The 21017-nt window shown below is 43.9% G+C and overlaps 1 protein-coding gene across 1 annotated transcript in view; it reads right to left on the bottom strand.

Moving 5' to 3' along the window:
• LOC144118870 (cytochrome P450 3A24-like) overlaps window positions 1-20215 on the bottom strand; it is a 28072-nt gene extending 7857 nt beyond the window's left edge. The window contains exons 1-10 of the mRNA XM_077651656.1: window positions 20056-20215; window positions 18847-18943; window positions 16820-16872; window positions 13681-13777; window positions 12510-12635; window positions 9730-9979; window positions 8726-8856; window positions 4738-4813; window positions 3783-3858; window positions 2736-2844 (exon numbers count right to left, since the gene is read on the bottom strand). Of these exons, the coding sequence (XP_077507782.1) occupies window positions 2736-2844; window positions 3783-3858; window positions 4738-4813; window positions 8726-8856; window positions 9730-9979; window positions 12510-12635; window positions 13681-13777; window positions 16820-16872; window positions 18847-18943; window positions 20056-20111 (1071 nt within the window). The 5' untranslated portion in view covers window positions 20112-20215. The remainder of the gene's footprint in view (window positions 1-2735; window positions 2845-3782; window positions 3859-4737; window positions 4814-8725; window positions 8857-9729; window positions 9980-12509; window positions 12636-13680; window positions 13778-16819; window positions 16873-18846; window positions 18944-20055) is intronic.
• Between the last annotated feature and the right edge of the window lie 802 nt (window positions 20216-21017).

Raw genomic sequence — 21017 nt, 5'->3', positions numbered from 1 at the left:
CTATCATATATCCCACAGAAGAATATTAAAAAAAGAAATGAGCCAAACTCATTACCGAGAACTGAGAGGAGAAAAGAGACACTTCAGTGGTAGCAAAATTAATGAAACCACGAATTTCATTGAAATTTGAGAATACAATACTAAAATATTCTTCAGTGCACAGACATCTCGAAACCTGTATACAAACAAACGAGCACATAAAAGAATGCTTGCATGATATGTGCTGCTTCAGAAACCTACAGGATACGCTCCAAAAACTAAAAGTTTTGAAGGATAAGGAAATGGAAGGCTTGCTTATCTATGCAGCTACGTGTGTTGCCTATGGGAAAAACTTCTGTGACAAGACACCGCCGTTTATCTTTCGACCTCGCCTAGAACTGTGCCTTTTCTTTTACTTTTTCCTTCTTAGCTCTTTCAAATCTTCTCCGTTTCTCGATTTTATTCGCTCTGCTTTGTGGTCTCTGACCATCACTTTTGGAGCAACGCGAGCGATTGCACAATATTGAGTATAAATACGCGAATTTGGGTGACCAGGTTCGCGTGTGTGAATTGCGGGACACAATTTGACAAAGGGAATACTTGGGGCAGAAGCAAGAACTCGAAGGCGAGGGTGTTGTTAGAAGCCCGCTATATAAGGAAAAAGACAGGGCAGCGCGTAAGCGATGCACCGACAAACATCTATGATGAATTGAGTGCCAACCGTCCGCCATGTGATAAGATTGGTGGACCTGACATAAAATTCTGAAAAATGAAAATGTAATTTATGTGGGACTACTGTTCAGCGTAGGCTACTTGAAACTTCATGTGCACCAGTCTGCTTTAGGCGAGCTTTTGTAATACGTGTGGCGTAGATGAATAAACTATAAAAAATGCTAAGAAGTCAGCTCCTGTGTTTTGCGGTTTAACAATAATAAAAGTAGACTAGGCAGTAGGTGTAAGGTGTGCCGCTTTCTTTAAAAATTCCTGCGAGAAGCACGTGTGCTATGCGCTAAATGAGAAAGGCAGATTAGACGAAATTTTGAGTTTGCTGCGTTTGGAATGGATAGTGATTAGTAATGTAGCTTTTAAATTCATTTCAGAACTGCTTTTTGCGGAGAACTACTTTCGTTTTTAATTTTATAGTTTTACGTTAGCTGTCAAAGCAGCTGCCGTGCAACCATTTCCTGTATCAGTGTTGGCCTGACCATGCTTGGCTGCGCCGCAATGGTGCCGTTTCCCGGCAGGAAATAATTTTTTGTGCAATGGGAAGTATTGTGCAAGGAGCCGTTCATATTGCGACAGAATAGCACGCTGCAAAAAGGCCAGTATATTTACGCATTGTGAAAGGTGCATGTGCTAGAAAACATTAGGAATGTTTCATATTAGCAAACCCTTGTCTAAATATTTAAAATGACACCTTTCTTGCCCGGCTGCTGTTATCATTGCACAAAAAAAAAACATTTTCGCGAGTTTCGGAGCATAAGTTATGAGCAGGCAACACCCGCAGGAAGTGCTCACGTCTTGTGGCAAAATGGCACTAAAACTTTAATATACTACCCCCGCAGCTTAGTACCGCACAGAATGTGGCAAGGCAGCTTCAAGAAGCAGCGCGAGGTTGCAACCGACCGCGAACTGTCCTACAATTTAGGCTCATTCAGCATAACTTGACGGCAACTAAAAAAGCGCTTTTCATGTAGAGCTAAGCTAAGAAAATGAATATTTGCGCTATGCCAAAGCTCAACGCGAAAAGCTGAGCTTCGCCAGCTGCCTCTCTGAACGGCTTCTACACACTCCATTACCGGGCTATTCTTTTCCTGGCTACATGGAGTGCGGTGCCGTCTGCTTGATGCACCTTTCACAGCTTATGGCGGTGATCAGAGGAAGCCATCTTTTCACATACAACCTGAATGCGTGTAGCGGAGAAGCGTATGCTCTGTAGGCGCGCTCAGCGACCGGAGTACCACAACTCCCAGGGTGCATCGCGGCGGCGGTTGCTTTGCGCAACTGCTTGTGAAATCGGTCTGTTGCCAGCCATCGAGGCGTCGCCAGAATGTCGCTGAGGCAGGATGTCAACAATTGTCAGCGACAATTTCTTTAATAACAACGGAGCGCAATATGAAGATGTAGATTAGATTATTTTCCGTTGGTCGTGTAGAGAATGTAGTGTCTGTAATTATTAATAGCTGTTTTATCTCCATTGCGTTTGTGAGCCGTAAAGTCTTGTGGTACTCAATGTGCTTATGAAATCTTGGTTCATTCAAGAGCGCCGTTTTCATATGCGGGAAAGCCGAGCGGGGTGCGTTATCAGGCGTCAGCCTTCTTACAAGTCTCACTCACTCTAGGAGACAAGTTTGAGTTGCAGTGGGCCCTGCGGAAGTTTAATATCAACGGGGCAGTGCCACTTGACTTCAGCTTGCATGTTTCAGGAAGGCATGCAGTGTTGATGACGTATGGTAAGGTATGTGGAGTGAACGTCAGAATGCGACACACGGACTATGAGGAACGCCGTAGTTTAGGACTCCGGACTAATTTCGACTACCCGAGATTTTTTAACGGGCTCTCACATTTGTACAGGACATGGCCGCATTGAATTCCGCCTCCATCGAAACAGATTGCAAGAATGAACCCGCGTCCTGGGGCACAGGTACTCGATCACGAACTAACGGGGCTAGTAGATGCGTACTTTAATAGTATAGTAGTGATTAAACTTTGGGCAGCTCTCGTCAGGCCAAAGCACCAATTTTTTCCTTACTCACATCTCTCTTGAGAACCTGCGAGATCTCCGCCTGCAGTTTGTCTTGAATCTCCGGGTGGCGCGCAATGAGGTGTAGAGCGAGACCCATCGTGTTGGGGCTAGCTTCCATGCTGTGCAGAAAACGGTGACAAGACAAAGTAAATACTGCTAGGAGCTCGTTTTCTTCGCTTGCGAACGTTAACGACCATGCTTTCGCTAAAATATTAAGGACACGTCTGATATGAGACGACTCCGGGTCACGACAAGTGGGACTCCTATTGTGTTCTCAGAGCTATCGGCTACAGATAGTTGTAAAAGCCCTGCTTCCCAACATCCATTTGTTTAAACTGGGAATAACCCGGACTCTACTCTTGGTATCTGGTCAGAACATGTGTCCCTGGCAACGATTCACGAGGAAATGTTTACCTTTGAGATAAAACGCGTTATCCTGGCTATTGCAGAATTTGACAATTGTTAAAACTGGTGTAAATTTTCCTTCCTGGTTATAACTTCTCCATGAAACCTGTAAGTTGCGGCGTCTTCAGCTTTAATTGTTATGGTTGCCATAAACCGATATTGATCCGCAGTCGTAAGACAAGCAGGTAAGCGTGGTGCAAAACACGGTTTTTGTTATCCCATGCCAGAGGATACTTTTATCTTTATTTTCATGGAAATAACTCACATGCTTTGTAACACCAAATGCAGCTGCTGAGGAACATTAATGGCTGGAGAACTAGCTTGAGTACACTATAATATCAAATTTTCGCTTCGGCTATAAAAGGCAAATCTCGTAATTCTCCATTTTCACGAAAAGCTGATGGCTTACTACGGCTAGCTTCAAAGAAGCTCTGATGCTCAAATGCCGGTGCATGACTGGAGGACGTAATTTGCGAAAGCGAGTAGAATTTTACCTTAGTACCTTTTGCATCGCCACTCTAGCATGGGTCATTAACTGGCAGTAACATGCAACAATGCGATCCATAATGGCACAAAATATAAAAGTAAAGAATGCGACACATGTGCCGCGACAGTTGCAGCTGACATAAGCAAAGCGCGCATATGTACTCACCCAGCAATCAAGTAAAACGCCGAGTTCGCCATCACTTCGTCCATGTCGAGCGTTAGCTTCGTCTTCCCGTCAAATGCTGGGGTCAGGAGCAGAGATACATGTTATCGCTTGTCGTATTTAACTGCTCTTTCTATAGCTACTTTCCCGTAATAGAATCGTAAGAGGCGATTGAAACCAGGGGATCAAGGTTCCTGAAGGCCCAAAATACAATTTATTGGGCAAGTCGGTTTCTGGCTTTCATAACTACACTGCATTCGGCAGAAAAGAGAAGCAAATACAGAATAGACCGCTGCAATACTATTTGTTTGGCGGGTTGGTTTTTGACTCTCATAACTACAGCGCATTTCATGGAACAGAGAAGAATATACACAAAAGAGCGCTGTGTTGCGTTTTTTTTGCGCCCAGTTGTCATACCCAGCAATTCTGGACAAAAGGATATTTCAGCGGGAAACCGTTTGTGAACGCAGTTTTTTTATACAATGTAAGGTTTCACGATAACAATCAATATATCCACATATCACCAGACGGCTGTCGCATTTTTTTTCGATTCACGTTTTTTTTTCAATCATCAAAAGCGTTCGCATTGGTTTTCTATGGCATTCTTGACTTTTCGTTGAGATCGCTGGAAAGACTTTAAAAGAGAAATTTTGCTACATATAAGAATGATGGACCATTGCCTTCAATATTTCCGTAAGAGTGTCTTACAATCTTCCAATTTTTAAAATTTTCGCCCGAGAAAGCTGGGCCTTTCTTCTCGGTTCGTCAAATGCGCTGTAGTTATAGAATTTCTTAAGGCGTTTAAAAAGTAAAGGCATCGAATTATCTAAGCTCCGTTTAATCACAACTGGCTATGAAGAAAGCAACTCTCAATTTCAACGGCATACACCCGCCTTGCCAAGAACGACTCCATATTAGTTCTCTCATGTAGAAGTGAGGGCAAAATCAGCCTGCTTACCATGACCTTCGCGGGTCGAAAGTAGTCCCGTGTTCTCCTTGTTTAAAAGGAGCTGCAAGACATCCACTCTCTGGCGCTGAACAGAAAAAAAAGTGGAAAATTTTAAGCGAACGGGATGGACGAAGCTAAGGACAATAAATAGTTGCTCTTATAATTCATCATTTTCTAGTCTTTATTGCCCCTAATTTATCCTGAAAGGGACAAGCAAAGATGTTGCATAAAGCAGCCTGACGGGACAATCGATCCAACGGAACGTTATAAGGAATTCGGGACAGCGATCTGGTTCACCTGTTCTGCCATCATGTGGCACATGACAAGAAACTGACTACAGTATTACTTTCTGAAAAATGAAAATACATGTAGGCAGCGAAGCTTATATCTCACAACCTCTTTATCAGTGCAGTGTAACGTTAGACCACTCGTCTATGTCGCGACTTACAGGCGTATGGGAACGCTCTGGCTAATAAGTCTGTAGCGTGAGGTAGTGTAACCGTGTGGTGAAAATGTAAATTTTGGATAATTCTTCTGTTTTTTCGACGATAACGCCAGTGAATAATGGAAAGGCCAGGACCTGTCCTATTTAAAGCCACTGGAACAAAGCGATTACATTTTTAGATTCTTCATAAATCGAGTTTTTATACACAGTAGGGCTCTATAACGTTCTAGTTTCTATTAACGCCCCTTGTTTAAACCACATGAGTCTTAGAAATTAACGTTAGGCGAGGCATCAAGACACCGTTGCCTTAGACGAGTGTGGGAGGCTGGCTAGAGCCTAGATCTTGTGAATAACCCAGTCCGTTGCTTCACTATCAGTTATCTGAATCGTTATTTGACTAATAGCCATAACAAAAGCGGAATAGGTCGCGAGGCTTTCTGGCGCTAGATAGGAGCTGTCCTAGATTCCTGACACAGAGGCAACCAGGAACAATGCGCTGATATAGGCACTGTTTTCTAAAAAAAATAAAACACAGCATGTACAGTTGTTGGTATAGGTACAAGATGCAGTAATTGAGAAAGGCAAATTAGGCTAAATTATGCGCAAATGTGGGCCCACATAAGAAAACCGAATATCTGAAGAATTTTCAGGATCAAAGCAAATAAAGGAGACAAGCTACCGTATAGAAGCAATGAAACTTCAGAAAGAACATTTAGGTATAACGTTGTTTATGTTAAAGGTACAATATACATCCTAGACGAAAAAGATAAAACAAGGTAACTCAGATTTACCGAACACGAAAAAATAAAAAATCCAGACAAATTTAGCGCGAAGTAAATATTTCATGCGGCGATTTCCAGAAACATGGGACACATTAAGATTGTTTGCAGTTAACTTAATTAAAAGATTGACGAATTGTCATTTATTGCCAAATAATTTATCTCAAACGTCCTGCAGTTATGCAATGGAGAAGTATTGTTGCGTGAATGATTTCGCACCAAACTTGTGTGGCTTGCGCGACAACCTCACGGCAGCATACAAAATTTCGATTCATGAATATATACATCCTCTAAGACGCTACAAAGCATACATTTATTACCCCTTCAGTGTATGTACTTGATAATCCTTAGAGACTAGGATATTTCCTCTGTGTTTAAAGTCGTTTAATTAGTTTTCACAGCATCTGCACAAACGCAGCAGTATACAGAGGCACATTGGGTAGGATTTAAGGCCCAAAAGTTGAACACGACCACTGAGAAACGCCGTAATCCCGGAATAGTTTTGATCTCCTGGTGTTCTTTAATCTCCGCTGACATGGCGCAGCACACGGGTGTTTGTCATTTCGACTTCACTGAAGTGCGTCCGCGTCGGCCGGGGTTCGATCCCGGATTCTTGGGGTCAACAGCCGAACGCCATCTTCACTAAACCCCCGCAAAAGATAACACGGCAGAATCGCCGAACTGCGTAAAGCTGTTGTGCAGAGCGCCGACTGACCTTTACGTTGACGCAGCTAGAGCCCCCTTCTGCCCCGAATTTTTTTGTGATGCGGCCGCAAGCAGCAGGGGACCTGCACGCATTTGTAGTTATTTCATATGTTGAGTATGAGTCATAAGTGGAAGCGCTTCGCATCCGCCGTTAATTATCTTCTGTACCGAAGGTTGAACGCCGAAACCAACTTAAGATGACACTGAAGACCAATTGTGGTTTGCCGTATCCATTAATAACCGCGTCTTTTTGAGAGTGTCAACTATAACCTAAACGTGAGCTTTTTTTAGCTAGAAAATCTTACAAACTGAAAGATAGGTATCGCCTTCATCAGGCATATTCGGAAATAAACGGCAATGACTCCATTACTTTTCCTTTGGTAACAAGTTTTTGAGGCTGGGCTAAGTCAACATTCGCTTCGTGTCAGCGATTATAAATTCCATACTTGTCTGGAAGGCAGTGAACGTTCTGGCTTTGAGTGATGTCGAGGAAATTTGAATTCTATTTTAAACTACATTTCTATGACCAATGCGCACGTCCTCTGTTGCGTACCGAACGCTAACAAAGTGAAAAACGAAAAGACAGCTAACCGAATTTAAACAAGAAATATTATTAGATAAAGTTGTCATCAATCTTTCTTTAATATGTGGTATACATAATTGATTTTTTTTAGAACACGCTTCTGTAGACGTACAGAATCCTCCCCGGAAAGGAAATATATCAGCTTAAGCTGAATTTCAGCGCACCAGAAAGGGCGAGAAGACGTCCTTAATTGTGTCCCAGGAGCACCACGGGGCCTTCTGTCGTATTTATTGTCAATTCGTTCTGTGAAAATATGCTAAGACAGGATAATTTGAATACAGAGGCTCTCAAACGATTCGCCCACTTCAGCGACTGAGTAGTGACCGCAATCGCTCTTATTCACCTTTACAGCGCCTAATCGATTGTCTTTTACATAGATCAGACACACCGAGGTTACTGAATAGCTCTCGTTGCGTATGAAAGCGGTGAATAATGGGTATGAATAAATACTTCCCCGGTGTCATACAACCAGGAAACAGCACCCAAACAACCTCGAAATTCCAACCTGTTCTTCTCGAAAACGCTACTGCTCGCTGAATGTGTTCAGGTTTCTGATTACATCGTTATTCACTATTCTTGAGTTCATTGCTCAAAGAAGGCATGGCATTCTAGCACTCTGCTCCTACGCATACAAACAGCTGCTTCGCCATCCGGGTATAAATGGCCGAACATTAGAACTTGGCACATTATGCCGGCTTTGAAGTAAGGTATGCTGTGTGCTACCTGTCGTGACAGAAACTAAGGTAGAACACATGCACGAATAATGAAAACGAAATACTTCAGCCAATGCCATGACAGTCGTTAGTTAGGGTGATTAACAGGAAATAAATATAATGTAACCGCGACATTCGCTTGTTACGGCGGTTAAAAGGAAATACAAATCCCGGCAAAGGAAGGCGTTAGCATGAGTGTAAAGACCAGTCTCTGCACTCAATGCACAATTTCGTGCACAAACTTCGTTGAGCGCTTTCAATCGTTACCTATTTCTTATGGCATCGCAAACAATAAGCGAGAGCCGCATATGTTCTATGCTCCCCGATGCAATATTTCCGTCACCACGGGTTCTAATTTGTCTGCGATGTTAGTCATGCGTGAGAAAATCGAACAAGGTTCAGATGGGACAGTAACACGCGTTCAAGAAAGATTTCAGCGAAAATTAATAGGCTCGCTGTCGAAGTGTACGGGCATTTCAGTACCACATTTGGGTGCCAATATGCCGCTTCTCAGAGTTTTCATACCCAGAATGTAAATGCGATTTTTTCCCAGAAAGCAAGCGATGCACCTCTAAGAGGAGTCTAGGCTGTAGAACAGAAAATCACAGTAGCAGTCGCAATAAACGGCTCATTTATAATTTTTTCGGTGGTTGCGATAAGCGGCAAAGTTGGCAGGGAGAGATAAACGCGGCGTCTAAACATAGGAGTGCCCAGCGGAGACAATGACGTAGTTGGCTACTACAGGTGACAGCTTAGGGAGTGGAAAGCCTACCATCTCCTTTGCTTTCCTTTCGCTCACGACAGGCCCAAGGAGAGTGGTGGTGATCTTGAAGTAGGGAGTTACGATGCGTGACGTCAGCCAGGAGATGAGGTACCATAAGTGGTACAGTTCCGGGAAGCAGACTGGAAATAACGGCGTCAAATTGCACTACAAGCACGTTATAGCCAAGCCATAATTAAGAGCGAGAAGGGAATTATGATCACTTAATAGGCGATGCAATAGTTCCTGAAGCCTAAAGTTCCAATAAAAGTAGACTCTGCGGCCAACGCGACCCGGCGCAACCACAACTCGAAAAGTTGAAACAACCCGGAAGAGGTGCAACAGGTTGTGAAGACGTAGCGCTTGCCATTACTCATGTCTCTGACGGTCCGGCGTGTTCTGTACACCTTGAGCACACCGACAACTCCCAAAAAGTATTGCGCCCATTTAGCAGCCAAACTTGTCGACATAACGAAAGCTGCCTCAGAGTAACATGGTTTCACACTCCCTACAGATTTCTCAGACCAACACTCTAGTTTCTATCATTTAGCAAATAGCTTTAAGCAACACTTGCTTTCGGGCGATTTGGTTTGTTTCCATGTTTGCAGGACACAGCGCAAGATTGAACGGTGCACAAAAAGAAAGAAGACGACACGACAGCGCTCCTTCGGTCGTCCTGCTTGTTCTTGTGTTCTTTTCATTGTTTCGCTGTGTCCAGCAAATAAAACCTCCCAGGTTTGCCTCTTTGCATTATGAATGCGCAAACTGGAGTCAAACATTTATTTCAGTACTTCTCTCACACACTCAGCAAAAAAGCACAAGAAAGGGTTAATTGGAGGAATATGCGTGGAGCCTTTGTCCTGCAATCGAAGTAGTCAGGCTGATGATGATGAAATTTTTTACTGGATTTCTCTCCAAGACATTTTTTTATTGTTAATCTAATGTATTTATCGACGAAGCCTTGACACGGTGTAAGAGCAGGAAATGAAAGCGAACGGATGGGACAAATCACTCACCACCGAAAAAACTGACGCCATAGAGAGGTAAGCTTCGGAGCAGCTTTCCGGCCCCAGCACCGAGCTCGTCAAAGAAGGTTCCTGCCGTGTCTTCCTGTACTTTCAAGTCGACGCCGTAGCCGGCTCTGAACATCGTGTCCATGGTAACACGCTTCAAAAATGAAGTCAGCTCCAGAGCTTGGCCCGTTGCCTGCTTTTCTTCGAGCTTTTCGATCAGTATGTCACTGCACTCGTCCATGGTAACGAAAATCTGCGTCGCGATACAATGCGAAAAAAAACTTAACAAGGTGATGGTTCGGGCTAGTGGGTATGCGTTATGACTGGAACTGATGGCGAAGGGGGCAGCAAGTTAGTGGTGGTGCCATATATCCACAAGTTGTCACACTCCCTCAAGAAGGTAGCACAAAAAGTGGGAGTGAAGGTGTATGTGCCTGCACCAGAAAAAATTGTCCCGCATTTGCAAGGCCACCTGTCCCGGCAGCAGGCTTCAGAACAGTTGCACGATTCGGCATAGAAACCCATTCGTGCAGTGCACTGAGGAAATAGTCTACAGCATCCCGCTTTCATGCGGCAAGGCGTACATTGGGCAGTCAGGCAGAGGCCTTAATGACCGGTTAAGTGAGCACCATAGGGAAGTTAGGGATGGCGGTTCCAGCAATTTGACGCGGCACTTTCGTGCTCGTAAATGCAAGCCTGGTTTTATAGAATGCGAGGTGATCGGCAGAAATTCGAATAGATTAACAAGGGAAATTATCGACGCTGCCGCAACCGAAGGAGCTGGACTTGAAAGCTGCGACAGCAGTCCGTCATTGTCGCCGACAGAGAAAGATATGGCTTTTTTGGACTCGGAGCAGTATGCCAACCGGTGAAATGTGTTGCATGTGCTTTCTTAAGCTTTTGTTCACAAATTATCTTGTCTAATTTGACAGGTATCGTTATTTTCTTCATGTACGAATTCTGCGTGGACCAAATAAAGCCTTAGTGGAAGTATAGCGCTTGTGTTGGTCCTCTGTTTTGTTGTTGCGCTATGGATCATAGCGAAAAAGAAGGTTATGTTTTTCAGCGCGCAGGAGAGAAGCGATATTGTTTTCCATGGATATAAATGACAATCTACACTGGTGCACATGACGACAGAGGAATGTCCGGCAGACAGTCCAGAATGCTTCCCAGAGAGAGTTTTGACCTTGGTGCCATCACTATATGCAAGAAGACGTAGGTTACTTGTGAATTTCCGTGAAAGGAAGCATGATGTCCGCGGCAGAAATGTGTACTTGTCACAGAACACCTCGACCAGTACGAATAAAGAGATATGGGTTAACTTGGCTCTTTGCAAAAAAATTCTACATGCCAAATTAACTGAAGGTGTGCCTGATACATTCGCCTTTGCACACCTTCGTCAAAGCGTGTAAATTTATATATATATATATATATATATATATATATATATATATATATATATATATGAAGGAAGCCGACAGTCACCGAAACCACGGTGCCTAGGGGATTGTTTCTATTTTTTTAAAAAGTTTGTAGTGCTGATAAATGGAAGAATATTAGTTAGAATAATCTGTCGCTTAAAGAAAATTGCTTATAAAGTAGCAGAAAAACAACCACACCGCCGGTGGGATTCGAGCCCACGACTTCCGAATGTGGTTCGCATACACGCAAAACATACTTAGCCACGATGGCAGCAGATTTGACAGCCGTCGCCGTAGCTCAGTTGGTAGAGCACCAGACGCGATATTCGGAGGTCGTGGGTTCGGATCCCTTCGGCGGCATGGTTGTTTTTCTGCTGCTTTTTAAGCAATTTTTTAAGCGCCAGATTATTCTAAGACTTATTCTCCAATTGATCAGCACTACAAATAAAAAAAGATAGAAACATTCCCCTATGCCCCATGGTTTCGGTGATCTGGCTTTCCTCACATGTTTGTCAAACGAGCCGCTCATCTCCTTTCCTGCCCCTTGTTTGATTATATATATATATATATATATATATATATATATATATATATATATATATATATATATATATATATATATATATATATATATATATATATATATATATATATATAGCCCACGTCCTGCGATTAATACCATGTCTTGCACGGGACACTTTTTGCGATGCTCCACACAGCCATGCTCAAAGCAATAAAGAAGGCTTTTCTCTAGAAGCTTAATTGTTGTTAAATTTCTCGGCGCTTGTGTTTCTGGTCCGCAATGGCAGGCAAGCAGGGCATTGCCGCATTACGTTATTTTTGTGCCGTTGGGCCGTTCGTGCGAAAATGGGCTGCGCTAAGCTTTAGTGATCGCCCGAGCGATGACCACAATGTATCAACGGACACACCTACGGTTCGTTTGTTGTTTTCTTTCAGCAGTTTTTCATGAGGCTACCAATATCAGATTGGTAGCCCCTAGGAGTGACTTGACTGCACGAATGCAGCGATCGAGCGAACCAGATTAGCACAACAGGAAACAAATCAACTGCAAGGTAGTGGTCTAAAGCAACGCTGAAGAATCCACAGTGCGCAATGCAATGGCCTTAGCTATAGTCATATGAACTACGTGCAGCAAGTCGTTGCGGCATACTAGGTTTGCATTGTGTTACTGCGTTGGATTTGCACAAAGCATACGTATTGTTCAAACAGTGGAACAACAGTGGCGGAAACTTGGCGACAATGGCTTTTACGAATGTATTTTTCTCTTTACGGGAATTTGTAATCTCTGCTTTTGGTTTACTTGCCGGGCAGTGCACGAGTGAAAAATGTGCCTCAGCTCACCTGAGAGAGCTTCTTGGTCGTGAAAGCGGGACTCAACACCGCTCGCAGCTCTCGCCAACGGCTCACGGGAGCGGTGACGATCAGCTTGTGCCGGTAATCGGGCAGTGGCTCCACATTGAACACAGTCTGCGCAGCAATAATTGTTAGGTGAAGTCCAAGAGTCGCGCTTCATGCGTACATCACACAGCATCTTCTGAAACAGCCGACTTGAACCATGATTCTCGTCCCTATCTCGTTCTCGCTTCTATAATGCGTCGCACGAGAGCAACATGGCGGGACTCAAAAGACGAGAACTGACTGCCGAATCGTCATTCAAATTCTACACCCTAATTTCATTCTTGTCGGCTCTCAATTCAAGCAAAAATTCTTATGATTTCAGTTTTTGACTCAACATTGCCGTCTCACTTTCACGTCTCTTAGCGGCGAAGAACAGAACCTTTATAGGTGCGGCTGCTAGCTTCCTTTAATTTTGTCGCTGAATAACAAGTTCAGGAAAATGCAGAAGACGTGTCGCAATATCAGCAATTCGCGAGCATGAAAGATATGTCCTCTCCTGTGATGTTGGTTGAGTTAACGATCTGCAGCCTGGCTTATGCGCCTTTTTCCTCTTTACATAGACAGAGATAAAGCGCTGTCGACTCTGGCTTCAGGCCAGGAACGGGTGCTGTGCAGTCGGCAGCGAATATGATCAAATACAAACTCTATACATCTCAAGGTACGCACTCGTCCCAAAAATGTATAAAGAGAGATGGCGGCTAGGACGTAATTCGGTAACTACAGTGTAAACTACACTTCTATAATACATCTTACCGCTACCTTCAAAATGTTATAAAGTAGAAGCAAGTGCGTTAGTAATGAATAAACACTAATGATTAGAAATATTTTCGTGCTAGTGCAAGCCAGGAGAAATAGCAATGCCTATCTAATAATGCAGTTTAATAGTAATTAATATATATTTCGGGTTGTCAACCAATACGAGCTATAATCAGTTGCTGAACAATATGAGAAATTACATTAATTAATCATAAAACAATGGATGACAACGACCACCAAATATGAAGTCGATGTTCTCCCTAAATGCAGGGTTTTCTGCAATAAACAAACTCCAGAAATTAACTGCGTCTTTTGTACCGCCTAAATGCGCCAAGATCACAGATGGACCTCAGCTTACCCCTCGCTGAGCAAAGTTGTGGAAGTCCTCGATTTGCACTTTCTTGAGTATGTCTATATCGCTGACCAGCAGAAAAGGGAGGGCGCCGTTGTAGAACCTGCATCGCGGGCAGAGATAGCGAAGTTTCTGAGCACGCATTTCAAATGACGAAGTCCGCATGGGTACTGGGAACTCGTAAAACTAATAAAGAATATTTTCGTAGGAAAAACTGCTAGAACGTCTCTTAGCGGTTTTAATGCCACCCATAAAACTTTAAATGAGAAACACAACCTACAGCATGCTATGAAACTTGAGGGGAATGGGGATGTGTGCGCTAAGCTACCATTTCCACTTTTAGCCCCCGATGAGGAGAGCAGAAAAATTTCCACAAAAGCCTTTTCGGAGGTCAGCTTGTAGTTGGAAGATATGCACAGCATTAGGCACCGAAAGACGACCTCAAAAACGGGATGACTATCCGTAGGCTCCAGGGCTTGGCCAATTGGTTTAGGAGGTCTGTCAGTAAATGCACGCGTGACCAAGCACTCGGACGTTCACATAATTAAGAAAGAACAGCGGGTGACAGACTGTCCCCAGGTGATGCCCACTTTTGTGGGGTGTCCCATCGCACAGCAGCCCAGAAACGCATGTAGCCGCGTTCCCCGAAGCGAAGCGCATTCCCACTATATGACCACGTGTATTCGCGGCACTAACAATGGATTGTCTTCCGTACTAGAGCCGATAGCGTCTGTGTGAACGATGTGAGAAAAAAGCAAAAAACGAGCAAAGATTAAAAGAGGAACAGAACATACCCCACTTCTGTCTTGGGCGTCCTTGCTACCTCAAGCCTTCAGACTTGCTGTGTGGGCGTTAGCGGGCAAGAGACCCTTTTCTGATGGCTTCTTGAATTGTCTTCATATATCAGGTCTCCCAAATCCTTAAAACGTGTAGCGACCGCGTAAATCTCAATTTCGAATAATGAATTTGAAATTTCAAGGATATCGCTGTGATCACATTGAGGATTGTTCTTTTTCTCCTTGTTTTTTTTTTTTGAAGCGAAAGCTTCAATACGCTAGGTTTTCAAGAGAGCAGAGAGCAGCGTCAGTGCAGTCATGTGTCAGGTGTCACGTGGTGTCACGTGGGAGTTCATGTGACCTATTGACGTCATTACAATCTTCTCACCGTGGCAGGAGGCAACTTGCCCCATCGGGCAATTCATCGACGCTTTACAGACAATCCGTTCGGCAGAGTATGTGGCGCTTGTGAACGTAGCCAGGCAAAGGAAGCTTTCTCTTTTCGCCTGAGTTAACCAAACTTTAAACCACAGCTAAACTTTTGTTAGTGATTTGATAACATTGCCATGTTTCGACTCCTATGTTTCTGTATTGAAATAGCTCTGTGCCGTGTAATAACGCCAGCAATGAGTATGCACTTAGTCTGTCTAGTAATTCCTTTGTGTCTGGCTTCTCTTCGTTAATAGTCTCGCGTGGTTTGTCTGCACATTCTGTTCCGCCTCCTTTAAGCGCACACGCATCCCAGGAAGTGTCAGTGGCAATTTTTTTAACGGCGCATGCGGAGAAGGCCATAACACAGGGCCAGCAGCAATTCATTGTCCTGGATGGGAAATAAATTATGGGTCTTATTAACAGTAGTTCAAGGTAGAAATATAGAGTGGTTAGGAAGCTCGAATATCAGTATTTTTCGAGCCTCCAAGAGTAGTAGCTGCTGAGCTGATTAGCCGCCCTTTGTTATTGCCTGCCTCATAAATGACTAATTCTTAAAGCGAAATGTACACTGTGGGTTCTTCGGTTGCTTAATTTTTTTTTCAGTATAAAAAACGCTGAGAAAGCGCTCTTAGGCGATTGTGTAGAAGAACCTGCGGTACTGAAAATTATGCCTTGAGGATTATATTGTTCGCTGCCAAAGAGTGCAACGTTTCGTTTTGAGATAATGGCCCAGTAAGAAGTGCGGCGCGATTACTGCTTTATCACTTCATAGTTGAGAGTAGTTGGCGGGAATGATGACATCTCTCATCCTCAGATACCTCCGAGTCTGCTCCGCGGTTAGCGCCAGTCGCTCCGAGCTGCGAAAGCGAGCCTACAGCGTCTGTACACGTGAAGTGGTGAAACAGGGACGATAAAACGCTTTGAGATTTTTAGTACTACTTGGAGATGTTTCAGCTGAGGTACCCACATATGAGCAACGTGCGCTGACTGCAAGTTAGGAGAACGAAAGAAAACTCCTACAACGTAATAACCGGATAACAAAACATAGAAAACGAAGACTGCTCAAGAGCACTATCGGAAGAATAACTGCCACAAAGACATCGTGTCGTTAGAAAAGGCAGAACTTGCGTTCAAAAAGAGGGCAAGTAAACTTAAACAGTAAAAAAAGACAAACGTTGCTTGGTCGCCACTTCTATTTTTTTCCACTTGAGGCTGACATGTTCTCCACTGACCTCATTTTAATCCACCTTTAATGGTCTCTCTATATTACTGTGTAGAAATACTGCTTTCCGGCCTTGTGGTGTTTGCGCACGTTGTGACTTTTATATTGTTGTGCCGTATAATGAAACCTTTCTACCTGCTATACATTAGCGGTGCAGTGGTGTGCGTTTTCTTTCTTTCGCATCACAGCTTTGCGTGCTGACGTTTGGAACAAGTTATGAAAGTAGAATTTTTTCTCGGTTCTGCAGCACACCAGTAATATTAACAGTTTTGAGTTCATTAACCCCAACAACGCAGATGTCCGAAACGCCGAAAAATGACAGATCCAGTCCTCAGGCTAGCCATTTTCAAGACGACACGAGAATTACAAGCGGCTAGTCATTGCTGCCAACTGTTCTGCTCCACTAGACTTTCATTCGATGCAACAAAAGGTTGTTCGACCGAGAAAGAAACCATACGCGTTTCGTTTATCCAAAAATTGGGCTTTGCTGGATGCCTGTAAAGGTAAGGAGTAAAGTTAAAGGTCTTGCATGTGGCCCTCATAGAAACGATAGCTCATGTTTAATGCGATCTGAAGTCATCAATAAGAAAGGCAATTGTTACCTTAAAGCTATTGGTACCTAGTGGTATTCATAGCTTTTTTGCACTGTTACGTCACCTGATATATTATGATAGGGTTGGTGACGAGGCTTTTAAAGAACACAATGCAAACGTACCCACAGACGCTGCCATACTTCTTTATCCAATCGTCGAAGCACGCTGCGGTTCCCTGAAAAAAAAAATCATCAAACAACGCTCAGGTTTGGCTTGTTCGTACGGCCTTCTGAAGGGTAGGTCGGTTATCGCATAACTGAAGATATGTTGTGTTGTTTACTAAAGTGACGCTTCAGATACTGCAACCTGTCAGAAAGCCTGTAGTCAATGGTCTGACGGAATCCCGTCTGGTCGGGATGGTACATGATACTAGTAAGTGGCACCGGCCAAAAATATTGATGAAATAAGGCTCCCACACGGGAACCTTGTTCACAATGAGTCAAAACGTTGCGGCGGTGCCTCTTAGATAAGATTCCATGTACCGAATGCCCATCAGTATACATCGGCGAATACGAGATTTTGCGAGCAGATTACGTGAACATATGAATGATGTCAAGAAAAGGCGGGCAGAACAAAATTCGCTTGCCGAACATTCATTATCAGCCGGCCACAATATCAACCGGGCAGAGGCACGTGTGGTCGCCAAAGGCAAATACAAGAAATCACGGCTCTATATTGAGTCGCTGATTATTCAAACCACAGCACATACTATCCATCGCAATGACAGGAATTTGCCACTTATTTACGCGAGATGCCTGGGATTGTATATACGCCCTATATAAGAGGCACCACCAGTACGTTTCGCCTCATTGTGAACGAGGCTCCCGTGTGTGAGTCGAAATGTTATTCCATCATTATTTTTGCTCGCTGCGACTTGCTAAGATCATATAAAAAACCTGTCATATCAAAGTACCAGCGTTTGAAATGCCTTTCATCAATCTCCTCTTTCTGCGCTGTCTTGCGCTACATGAAAAAAGAGGCCTTTACATTGTCGGCGTTTTCCGCTGTATGTAATAACAGTAAGATGGCTGCAATACTCGATCATTTCAGCAAACTAAGGTGCTCCTTCGCACGCAACACAATATATCGTGCAAAGCCTTGTCCACTGCATCATGCTGCGAAGTTGATCTCTGTTCGCGCTGCCGCAATGGCTGAGAAGTTTCGAATGGAGCCAACATGTCTTAATCAGGTATGCTTTGAAAGTAACAAGTTATGCTTTGATACATTCTTTTAGATCTCATGATAATGTGATAATGTGAAGAATAGCAGAAACTTGGGGAAGTTGGTGGCGTGTTTTACTTTCACTTTACCAGCCATGAATTTGAAGAATGTTATAACAAAATCGGAAGCAAAATATCGGCGGGACGCTTCTAAGGTAAAGAGAATAGTACATCTAAGACCTAAAGTTATGATTCTCTAATGTAAGAACTGCCCTGAAGGAAAGCAGTACATCTGTAACCCAATACTCTAAGAGGCCTTTGTGCAACGCGTATTATGTAATGGTCAAATTCAGACCCCAGTTTCCTTTTCTGAAAGTCATCCCCTCCCCTCTGAATGTCATCCCTAGTATGCTGATGTTTGTTTTCGTTTACGAGGATTTAACGAGCTAAAGTGACTCAGGCTATTAAGGTCGCCTTAGTGGACGGCTCCCGATAAGTTCTGCTATGTTGTGTTCTTCAACGTGCTCTGACATCGCACAGTACACAGGCCTCGAGCATTTTGCCTCCATGCAAATAAACAGGGATCGATCCCGCATGTTGCGGTTGAGCAGCCGAGCACCAAAACCACTGAGCCGCCACGGCGGCTCTAGAGTATGCTCATTTGACAGGGTGCTACAAAGCATTCTATTCGAAGCAAGGGCATATATTATACAAGCTTAGGCATGCCAAAGCGTGACTAAAAGAATATGCCCATACTATTAAACAGTATGGCTTGGCATTAGGAGGAAAGTTGTGGCAGCTTCGCCTGATGGCGATTGATGAAAAGTGGCGGCGAGCCACTTGCTTGTCATCAGCACGAAAAACTGCGCTCGCCGTTGAAAAGATGATGTGCTACTTTTGTGAAAACACAGAAGAAAAACTTGTCACGAAAAGTACAAGGCAAGCGCTTCAATATATTGCGAGGTATTGGCGTTTTCGTGTGCGCTTACCCTACGCCTTATTTCCAAAAGGTTTCCGAACAGCAGGCTTGGTTCAGGCCCAGGCACGCCAAGCTCTTTCAGGACGGAAAATTTCCTCTTCCGCCATCTGCAAAAGAAAGAGACACAAACAGTAGTAAGAAATGCTGTTTTCGGCAGCGAAGGATACTTGAACCGAACGGACGATTTTCTCGCGCAGCGTGTTTGCCTACTGCGCACAATCACAAGTCCTGTTCTCGGCGTTCAGCGCATGTGAACATGTCTTTAGGGAAAAAAATTGCTCCTATCGCGGCCCTCAACGCGTCCGCCCACACAGTAGGTACGATGCAGGAGAGCGCAGAAACAAGCCAGAAATCTAATGTATAGAGACTGGGGCTTAAGAAAACAGTTTTTAATGCATTTTTATAGGCAGAAGGCATAAATAAGTCAGTCTGGAGTAACAACTACAGCAGCCCCTTCAGCTAATGGCGTTGACCTCACCTTTGGCCGATTCATTCATCTCTTCCCCTTGAACGGTCTTCCTGGGCCTGCTAGCGCGAAATTGCAGGGGGCGGAGGATGATAGGGGAGTAGCCAAGGATAGATCGGATTAGCCACGGCGTCATTAAAATCTGTCGACACCATTTCTTGGAGGGACTGCTTTAAGGAACACTTGCCGCTTCGCTCTTGAATTGTATGCGACTATAGTGGATGTCGATGTTCTTACTTTACTTCTACCTTATACGGCATCTTCGCATAAGCCTTTGGTGGTTTATTATCTAACGTGGAACTCATTGAATGCTTTAATGCAGTAAATAGTGTTTTTAATTATTTATAAGGTACTGCAAACATTAAAAACTGCAGGTCGTCGTGAACTAATGCCTTAATTTAGACAGGAACTTTCAGGAATTACACTTGAGGGTCGTAAGTACAACAATGGGCACACAACTTACACAACATGACTACACAACAGCGGCTACGCAACACACAAGTGGCTACACAACACTGCTACGCAACCATTCTAGACCTTTTGCCACCCGTCAAATTGAAATAGACAAGGGACTGCATGCCACGCGGCCAATATCGTCAGCTTATTACCGCACAGCGAAGAAGGTGCTGCATTTTCGGTCACTGAGACAGCCTCACTGACTAGCCGCTAACTTAGATCGACTGTTATACCACTACATACTCATTGAGTGTAGAAGCGAGAGCCAAAACAGCATTTGGCAATAACTGTACTCACATGAACAGTGTCGCAAAGACGATAGCAACAAAAGTCACAGGTAGCCAGTCAACCATGCTCTTCCTTTTAGCGCTGTATGTGTCTACTCGTTCACCGGCCCGTCGTCCTATTGCGCTACTCTTTACAGCTGTTCCTTCTGTCACGGAACAATGAAGCCTTCTGCTGTAACGTTGCGAGCCTAGAGATAGCCTAATGCTCTTGTCAGCCTTCGGCTATCACCCATTATACAGGCTAGAATAGTGTCCATGTCATGGTGGCGCCCGTCGATCTGATAGCTAGCTCTACCTATCGCACAGCGCGTGGAAGGCCTATTCACCCTTCGCAGCAGTCAGTGACACTTGCATACGCACTCGAAAATAATATACGTGCGCTGGAAACAACTGGGCTCCCAGCGAAAACATTGAAACGCCCCTGCCTACTCACTTTAGACGTTGAGCCTCATACTTTTATTTATTTATTTAATTACAATGCCCTCAATAGCCGAAATATTGCAGAGGGTAGTGGGGTCGAAACGTTATTACATGCAAAGACATTTGGAAATTTGCATGCACAGATTTAGTGCAAAATGTCCACGAGTACAAATGGAGAAAACGTGCACAATAGTAACACAAGCTCATAATACGTCGCACAGAGTGTCTGAAAGATTGCCACCTCTGCACCCGTTTATTACCAAGAATGCGCCATCTACCTCGCCCTAATGACATGGTGAATCATGAGTGACACACGGGATACGAGTTGCGTCGTAGTGAAGGGCTCCGGATTAGTAAACAACCTCGGGTTCTTTGACCTGCACTGACAGTCGCACAGTCCTTGGGAGTTGTTACATTTCGCCTGGTAGTGGAAAGAAACCAGGGCGTTGTTCACAAAATGCATAACATTTGACCAACAAATTTTGCTATGCGGACACCTTTAATTTAACAATCAATCATCACATGAATAATAAACACACTTAGCGAACTATA

Source organism: Amblyomma americanum, chromosome 2, assembly GCF_052857255.1.
Source record: "Amblyomma americanum isolate KBUSLIRL-KWMA chromosome 2, ASM5285725v1, whole genome shotgun sequence".
In the NCBI taxonomy this organism is placed as follows: Eukaryota; Metazoa; Arthropoda; class Arachnida; order Ixodida; family Ixodidae; genus Amblyomma; species Amblyomma americanum.
The sequence above is the reverse complement of the archived record's forward strand: the minus strand, read 5'-3'. Positions and strand labels throughout refer to the sequence as shown.